The 8,882-nt window shown below is 55.0% G+C and overlaps 1 protein-coding gene across 1 annotated transcript; it reads right to left on the reverse strand.

The window, feature by feature from the left end:
- Positions 1–222: 222 nt before the first annotated feature.
- On the reverse strand, positions 223–6,588 carry LOC135813359 (uncharacterized). The gene is made up of 2 exons (XM_065326459.1): positions 6,539–6,588; positions 223–6,475 (listed from the first exon to the last, which is right to left on the reverse strand). The coding sequence occupies exons 1-2, from the start codon at positions 6,586–6,588 to the stop codon at positions 223–225; spliced, it is 6,303 nt and encodes a 2,100-aa protein (XP_065182531.1).
- Between the last annotated feature and the right edge of the window lie 2,294 nt (positions 6,589–8,882).

Below are 8,882 nucleotides of genomic sequence, written 5' to 3' on the forward strand. Positions count from 1 at the left end.
AACAAAATAAATAGTACCTTACTAGCTCCACCACTAAGAACCCAACATCGTGCACTTAGCAAAGCAAGTCCAGGTGGCTAGACAGCAGGTCCCCCGCAGCGGCGGCCCAAGCAGCTGGGTAAAGATATAGCAATACCGCTGACTAATAATAAGAAGATAGAGGGCATGCAATGATTTGCAGAAGACAGACAGCAGAAAAGCTAGAGTGTCCACATCAATCCATCACTCTGGCGCATACTCCAGCGGGCACAAGCGGTTGATGGGTCGCACAAGAGTACGATCACCCACCTGCACCTTGGCAACACGTACTCGTTCATCCTTCCCGGGGTAGACTTCCAGAACCCGAACCAATGGCCATTTACGCCTAGCGGTGTCTGGTGACAGCAACAGCATGACATCACCAACCTTCACGTTGCGTTGGTCTGCCGTCCATTTGACCCGCTTGCTGAGCTGAGGCAGCCACTTTTGGATCCAGCGACGCCAGACATGCCCAAGCAGCTCCTGAATGCGTTGCCATCGCTGACGCGGATGGTCTGACTCCGGTAGGACGACTTCTCCAAGTCTCCCGTTCAGAAAATGATTCGGGGTGAGGGGCAAGTTGTCGTTGGGGTTGACTGATATGGCAGTGATCGGGCGAGAGTTGATCAGATCCTCTGCTCCGGCAAAGGCGGTCAGCAGATCCTCGTCGGTGATGTCACTGCCAGACAGAATGTGGTAAATAGCACGTTTGGCTGCCTTCACCATAATCTCGAACACACCACCGAAATGAGGTGCTGCTGGAGGGTTGAACGACCAGGACACACCATGATGTGCGGTGCCCGTCTGGACTTTGGCTTGGTCGATGTTGCGAATGAGGTCCTTCAGCTCCCGAACTGCACCAACAAAGTTTGTGCCATTGTCCGATATGACTTGATTGGGAAGGCCGCGCCGGCTCACGAACCGGAAGAAACAGTTGATGAAACTAGATGTGTCGAGTGAGAATGCGAGCTCCAGATGTACAGCGCGCGTCTCCAGACACGTGAATACACACAGATAGCGTTTGGTTCTGGCCCGACCGCGTCCCTGCATGGTGAGGAAGGGGCCGGCGTAGTCGACGCCCACGCGGCTGAACGCACGGTGAGAGGGCACGATCCGACTGACCGGCAGCGGTGCCATTCGCTGCCCAGCTGGCTTGCTCCGGTACCGGCGACAGACTGCGCATTCCTGTTCCCACTCGTGGACGGCCTCCCGTGCGGCGATGACCCAATAGCGGGCGGCCAGCGCAGACAATGTTGCGTTCGTCCCCGTAGCGTGCTTGCCCTTCTCGTGTTGGAACCTGATGAGCATCTTGGTCACGGCATGCTTCCGCGGCAGGATGATCGGATGGACAGCGTCTCGTGGTAGGAACTCTGCATACTGCAAGCGCCCTTCACAGCGTAGAACACCGTCGTCGTCAAGAAATGGACATAGCTTGGCCAGCTTACTGGTAGCATGTACTGCTTTGCGTTTCCTCAGGAGGACTATCTCAGCAGCGAACGCATCACGCTGCGTGTTCCGAACGACGTACAGCTCTGCGTCAGCCAACTCAATCGGGGTGAGCTCTCCTGCCAGGCGATCCTCTGCCGCTGCACGGCAGTTCGAGATGAACCGCCGGACCCATGTGAGCGTACGGATGGTCTTCTGCCAGTCTAGCCACTTTGCTGGGTCAATGATCCAATCCTGCTCGGGTGGTGCATCGTTGGCACTTTGGACGTCTGCATGATACGTTTGCATGTCCTGCGAGCGGTTGCGTGGCAAACCTTTGACCTCGTGCCGAGCGCCGGAGCTGGGCTGAAGCGTAGGGCTGGCAGGCCATGGCTCGTCGGTTGACAGGAAAGCGGGCCCAGTCCACCATAGGTCCGATGATGTCAGCACTGCTGCAGTACACCCACGAGAGACCAGATCTGCGGGGTTCTGGTCAGTGGTCACATGCCGCCATTGCTCTGGCTGTGTGAGACGACGAATCTCAGAGACGCGATTGGCCACGAATGTCTTGAACTGCCGACTGTGACCATGGATCCACCAGAGGACGTTCATGCTGTCAGACCACAGATAGATATCCTGCATCTCGAGAGCACGGCTGACGACGGCTGCCAAACGGGCTGCCATGACGGCGGCTATCAACTCTAGTCGTGGGATGCTCACCGCTTCCAGCGGGGCGACTTTAGACTTAGCTGCAACGAGTCGGCATGTAGCTCCACTGGGGTCCTTGGAAATGATGTAGGCGACAGCACCCATTGCCTTCTCGGAGGCATCTGCGAATACGTGCAGCGACGACACACCGTCAGCTGCCATGAGTGGTCTTGGAATGCGTAGCGTCTGCAGATCCCGCGCATCAGCAATCCACTCCTTCACCAGCTTGTCCACAGAGGGCTCCAGTGGGTCGTCCCAGGTCGAGCCTCGCAACCACAGTTCCTGGATGAGCATCTTGCCTCGGATGATGTACGGCGCCAGCAGACCCAGCGGGTCAAAGACGGATGCTACCCGTTGCAGCACGCTCCGCTTGCTGAACTCCTGGCCCGAATCCGGTGGGATGGCAAAACTGAAAGCGTCGCTAGCAGCTGACCACGAGATACCTAGCGTCTTCACTCTTGGCAGCTCCCCTGGTGACAGGTCGATGGAGCGTCCATGTTCTGACTCAGGGATCACTGTCAGAAGCTCGGCCGAGTTTGAGAGCCACTTCGTCGGGTGCATGCCGGCCGACTCCCACACCTTCACAAGAGACTTGTAGAGTGCGATGCCATCAGCGACGGTTGGCACGGAATCAAGCGTGTCGTCCATGTATGTGGACTTGTTGACTGCTTCAGCCGCACGTTCATCCGTACTGGTGAGCACCCTCGCATGCTCCTGGGAGACGAACTGAGTGAGGAATGGTGATGAGGCGAGTCCGAATACCACACGCTGGAACTCATACACTGCAGGCTGCGCATCGGCATCACAGTTGCGCCATAGGAATCGTTGGTATGGCCGGTCGGATTTGTGCACACCAATCTGCAGGTACATCTGCTTGATGTCACAGGCAATGGCAACAGGATGCTTGCGGAACCGCAGGAGCACGTTGCAGATGTCCCGTTGCAGCTTCGGCCCCTTGTTGAGGAAGTCGTTCACTCCGACGCCTTGGAACTGCGCCGACCCATCAAATACAATCCTCACTTTCGTTGTCTGCTTGTCCAGACGGACCACCGGAAAGTGAGGCAGGTACCAGATGCTGTGTGGTCGTGGTTCCTCCTTCGGCACACGGCGGATATAGCCCTTTGCCAAGTACTCCTGGATGATGGCGCTGTACTTGGTACCCAGACCGTCCGTTAGCAGCAGCTTCCGCTCGGTGCCAATCAGTCGTTTGCGTGCCATGGCGAAGTTGTCGGGCAGGACCGGTGGTGTTGTCTTCCACGGAAGGCCCACATGATACCGACCGTCGCTGAACGCCAGAGATTCCCGTGTCTGTGTGAGCAGTTTCTCCTCCGCCGGTGACAAGTGTGGCAAGTCGGGTACGGCTAACTCCTCGACGTCCCAGAAGCGACGCAGCAGCTTACTGATCTCATTGCTGCCGAGCTGCAGCTGCGCATGGTACGCATGCCCCATACGCGAACTGCCTGGGCTCGCCCGTACCGGCCCCACACAGGTCCATCCTAGCGGGGTGAGCCGTGCGACTGGTTCACCAGGCTTACCAGTCACCTCGTGCAAGGACTGGTGCGCTGCGATACAGTCCAGGCCGAGCAGAACGTCGACCCGATCAGGCTTGGCGGTGGGAGGGAAACGGATCCCTTTGAGATGTGGCCACGTCGATGCGCTGCGGCGCCAGTTGACTGGCTTCAGGCGTCCTGTTGGGTGCCGCACTGTCCAAGCATGGAGGTCTGTGCTGAACACGCCGTTGACACTTACGCTGCACGACACATGCACCGACTGAAATGTACTCGGTGTTCCGTCCAACGTGTTGACCGTGATGCTCTGCAACTCCCCGTGCAGACCAAGTTCGTGTGCTACGCCCTCACTGATGTAGCTCATGGTGCTGCCATCGTCCAACAGTGCATTGACGTGAATGCTTGTGTCGCCGTGCTTGATGGTGACCGGTATCGTCCTCAGGCTGATGGACACGTCGGTGCTCTGGGAGGCGTAGCACTCCTCTTCCGTGGACTGAGAACCCTCCGTGACGACGGAGCAGAATGTCTGCTGCTCTGTTTGGCTGGACGACTGTTGGGTGCTAGTTGTGTTTGGCATCGCGCGTCCTGCCCAACGCCCTGAGACAGAGTTCGCTGCTGGTGTCTGTGTGGACGGGCGCGTCACGCTGCTAAACACAGGGCCTCTGCTCTGTGTGGCGTGCAGAAAGCGATGGTGGAGCTTCGTGCACCCGTCCAAACCACATGGCCGACTCCGCGTGCAGTCGCATCCATTGTGGCCGACATCCAGGCAGCGGAAACACACACCTGAATCCTTGGCAATGCGCCATCGCTTGTTCACTGTCGCAGCTTTGAAGGATAGGCACTGCCACAGCTTGTGTTCACCTTGGCACACGATGCACTTTTGTGAGTTGGCTGCCGGCTGGCTGCTGGTCACGAACGTGCTTGGTCGAGGCGACCGGTGGACCTTTGTTGGCTGTGACGGCTCTGCCTTACTCACGGGACTCAAGCCAGCTTTCGTCTCCGCAGCGGAGACCATGAACTCTGCTTCCTGGGTACAGTACTCAAGCAGCTCTTCTACCGACTCAGCCTTAGCTTGTTCATGCCGCCACCGGTGGTAGCGGGTGATCAGCTGCTCGTCCAGCTTCTTGAGAAGAGTCAGGTAGAAGGTTCCGGCCGCCAGCTCAGTAGCTCGGCCCGAGTCCTTCAAGTTAATGACGGCGACGGCCAGCAGTTCCGAGAACCGCTCCAGGTCTCTCGGGTGCTCCTTCCGCACGGGTTTGAGGGCCTCAATTTCCTCCAGATGGATGGCAACTCGGCGCCTCTCTCCGCCATACTTTCGGTGCAATAGGGCCTTGGCTGCATCATACGCAGCGATGGTGTACCCGAATCGGTCGATGGCTTTCAACGGCTCACCCTGGACATACTGTCTTAGTCGAAGCATCTTGCATTCCGCGGTTAGCGGTGCCTTGTCCACACAGGTGGAAAACGCTGCCCACCAGGACTCGAAGCGCCGTTTATCGCCATCGAATGTGGGTATTGTGATCTTCTTCATGCTCGCCCATGGCCCGATGTCGGCTGCTAGTGGTCGTTCACCCGTCAGTGGAGGCTGATACATATGGCTGCTCGAGGACCCAGTCGGTTGGGGAGCCATGGATGTGTTGGGGACTGTCACAGCGGGGACGACCGTTGATGCACCTCCAGCTGCACCTCCAGCTGCAGGGACCGTTCTAGGGGGTAAGAACACACTCACTGCTGGTCTCAATCTGGACTGAGTGCTGGCAGTGGACTGGTGGCTCTGACTAAACTGAACAGACTTCTTGGTCAGCTGGGCCGTTCCCAGTGTGGTGTTGCTGACGCTGCTCCTCTTGGTGGGCTGACTGACTGCGCCTGGCATAGTACTACTGGCAGTACCATCATTAGCACTGGCCACTGACACACTGCTACCACTGGAACCGGTCACTGGCGCTGATGCACTGCCATTGCTGGTCTGATCAGCACTAGAGGTACTGGCAGTAGATGGTGTTGGAACCAGGAGTGGACTTGCGACACCTTGACTCTCATGAAAGGCCAAGGCACTTAGGCTACTAGGAGAAGTCTCCATGCCAGATTCCACCAGCCCAGAGCCAGCAGACCCAGAGTACAGCATTGACCTGGCCCCCAACTGGCCAAAGACAGACCGCTCCGCACCCACCTCCGTCAAGTGATCTGGCGTCATCATTGGAGCTGAGTACCTCGCCGTCGAGTACTGGCTGTATCCCAAGCCATGACCAGCTCCAAACCGCCCACCAACACTAGCGCTGTACGTGGCTTCTTCCAGTGCTCTGTTCACAGCTGCGCTGTACTTCTCCTCAAGCTCTTCCAGCTCCGCAACCAGCTTCCTCCGTTTCGACAAGTCTCCGTCTCCAGAACACAGTCCCAGAAGATCGCCCACGACGCCTGCTGCACCAGAGTACGCGTGTTCCAGATATCCAAGGTCGTCATCACCAATCCCCTCTCCGTTCACTATCCGATTCAGCAAACGTCTTCGAATGTTGGTGAAATTGGCCTTGGCATCGATCTTCATCGTTCTCAGGCATTCTTCGCTGAACGCCGGTTCTTCATCATCATATTCTTGTTCTTCGTCATCAATATCGGAAACTCCAAAATCCTTCACCGTGCCCTCTGACTGCTGAATGCTGCTTGAACCGCCACTACGGGGGACCTGCTGTTCGTCCACCAAACCTACGTCCGCCCCGACTTGGTCCGTTCCTTGCAGACTCTCGTCACTTGCCACTGACAAAGAACTCTTTGTTTCCTTCACCGTGCCCTCTGACTGCTGAATGCTGCTTGAACCGCCACTACGGGGGACCCGCTGTCCGTCCGCCAAACGTACGTCCGCCCCGACTTGGTCCGTTCCTTACCGCAGACTCTCGTCACTTGCCACTGACAAAGAACTCTTTGTTTCCGCCATGGTTGACATTCAAAACCGTCCTCTGCTACCAAATAATGTGGCTCATAAACCCAGAGATATTCTCGAAAGGCAACTAACTGTCTTGAACCATACTCAGATTTACTTCGATGACCATTCAGAAGAATACCATCACAAGCAGAACTCTGGAAAAACAACAACTGTGCCTACGCTCCAATGAACTATATAGCAAGAGCGGCGGCCACATCTAACACCTTGCCTCTACACCAACACCTAGCACATACATGTAGATAAGAAGAGCGCGTGATGACGAATAAGGTGCTAAGTGCTAGCGTAGAAACAAGGCGCTAGACGTGGCGCGTACAGGCAACGATTTAGCAGAGCATGGAGAGGAAAACTGTTCAGCAACATTCGAAGAAGCAGAACGAGAACGAATAATACTTCAATTGAGGCTACCTCCGTAACACGGCCACTCCGCCACCGCGTGCTGTTCGATCCAGCCGGAAGGTGGTGTAGCCAGGGAATGTGGAGTCGGATGGTGGAACGGTTTCAGAGGAAAACTTTGTTTCCGTCCCTACTGCTATGTCGGGATTATGCTGGTGCAGTGTGTGCTGGAACTCAGCTAGCTTGTTTCCTAAGCTAAATGCATTGGTGCAAAAGAGTCTGAGTGAACATTTTTAAAACGGTATTGTGATGAATGACAGAACTAGGCATGGGTGTAAAAATGAAAGGTAAATGTGTATCAAAGCGGTAAGTTTCTGAAGTGACTTACTGCAGGACTTGTTGGCCACTCTCAGGAGATTTTCGTTTCCGTTTTTTCCGTTGCTTGGATCCAGTGGTGGTGGCACTCTGGTCCCGATCAGGTGTGACGCTATGGCGTGAACGCTTGGATCGGTTGACTTCCCACCCGCCAGAATCAGGATCATCGTCGCTATGGCCTCCCAGCTGTGGGCCTAGGGCTGTACATGCATCGCTGTCTGCCTTCTTGGCCTCCCTGTCGGAGTCGCAGGACAAGTTAGACAGCTGCTGGTTTTCTGGCTTGGATAAGCTTTCGTTGTCGACCAATGATTCAGTATCAGCAGAAAGAGGCAACTCTTCAGACTCAGAGGAGCTGGAGTCGCTCTTGTCAGCTGCTGGGAGATCAGCCTGCTTAGACTTGGATGTTGGGCATTGTGATTGGGCTTTACTTTGCTGCTCTGTCTGGGCTGGGTTTGCGACCACATCAGACAGGAGTCGACGTGTGCGTTCAGTGTCTGTACATGTAGGTGACGTTGAATGCCGTGACTGCTGTGTACTACCGGTACTGGCAGTGGTACTGCGGGCCTCAGGGCAGTCCTTGGCAAGGTGCTCTGGCTTGCTGCAAATCCGACACGTGGGCTTTTGGCCACTATAATGTACGCGGAAAGTGCCTTTCCCGTCTCTGGATTTCACGTACGAAGGTACGGCTTTATTCGACCCCAGTACAAAGGTTGCAAAACGGACTCCGGTTGCAATAACAACGTTGTCCCGTACCTTAAGTTTACCGTGGCGGATGGCGCCCTGCACGGTACCGTATGGAGCAAGTGCGGCTGTAATGGCGCCATCCGACACCCACACAGGAACATCGTGAATGCGCAACTGAACATGAGTGTTTTCTGTCAAGGATTTTGGAAGGATATGTTGTCCATTGATATGGAAACCATTCTTCACGACTAACTGGGCAAGCTGGATATCTGTGAACGTTAATCTGCATTGGCCTACCGAACTGACCTGGATAGATAGGATGAGCTCAGCTCCTATTCCGTGTCGCTCGAGGCAGCTCACGTACTCGGCGAGTTTCAAATCCTTTGGAGCTGGAAATATCACAGTTCGGGCCATCAGGTCCCTGGCGCTTACTTTCCGCCATGGGTCGACTTCAGCTGGTTCCCGAGATGTATCAGTGGTCTCCATGATCCCGGAACGGGCATATGTGGGGCTAAACGCCCAACCACGAGATTTTTCAGAGCTAAAAAAAGCTTTACCACACGTCACTGAGACAAAAAAGGGATGGAGAGCCAAGGATTAAAATTCGAAAAAAGCTAATTGTTGCACATTTTTGACTCAACAGTATTCTGCTTATAACCGTTAGTGTTGGACAAAACGGATAACTTGTAAAATTTATTATTAATATTATTTCTGAGAAGAAGTTTGGAGGCTTCTTGCAGTTTCATAGTAGATACAATTGGGTGAACTCACCCATTCCACAATACTCTGCAAATTTCCGAACCATTCCATTATAATTATACAACGTTTCAGCCAATGGCCTTCTTCAGGTAGTCAATGATGTCCCGAAGGCTGCAAATGGGCGGTTTAAATAT

Source organism: Sycon ciliatum, chromosome 4 (assembly GCF_964019385.1).
Source record: "Sycon ciliatum chromosome 4, ocSycCili1.1, whole genome shotgun sequence".
Lineage (NCBI taxonomy): Eukaryota > Metazoa > Porifera > Calcarea > Leucosolenida > Sycettidae > Sycon > Sycon ciliatum.

Excerpts from the sequence above, each read along its gene's own strand:
- LOC135813359 (XM_065326459.1), bottom strand. The coding sequence starts at position 6,588 with ATGGCGGAAACAAAGAGTTCTTTGTCAGTGGCAAGTGACGAGAGTCTG. Across the intron at positions 6,476-6,538 it reads GCAAGTGACGAGAGTCTGCG|TGGCGGTTCAAGCAGCATTC; the intron begins GTAAGGAACGGA and ends GGTCCCCCGTAG.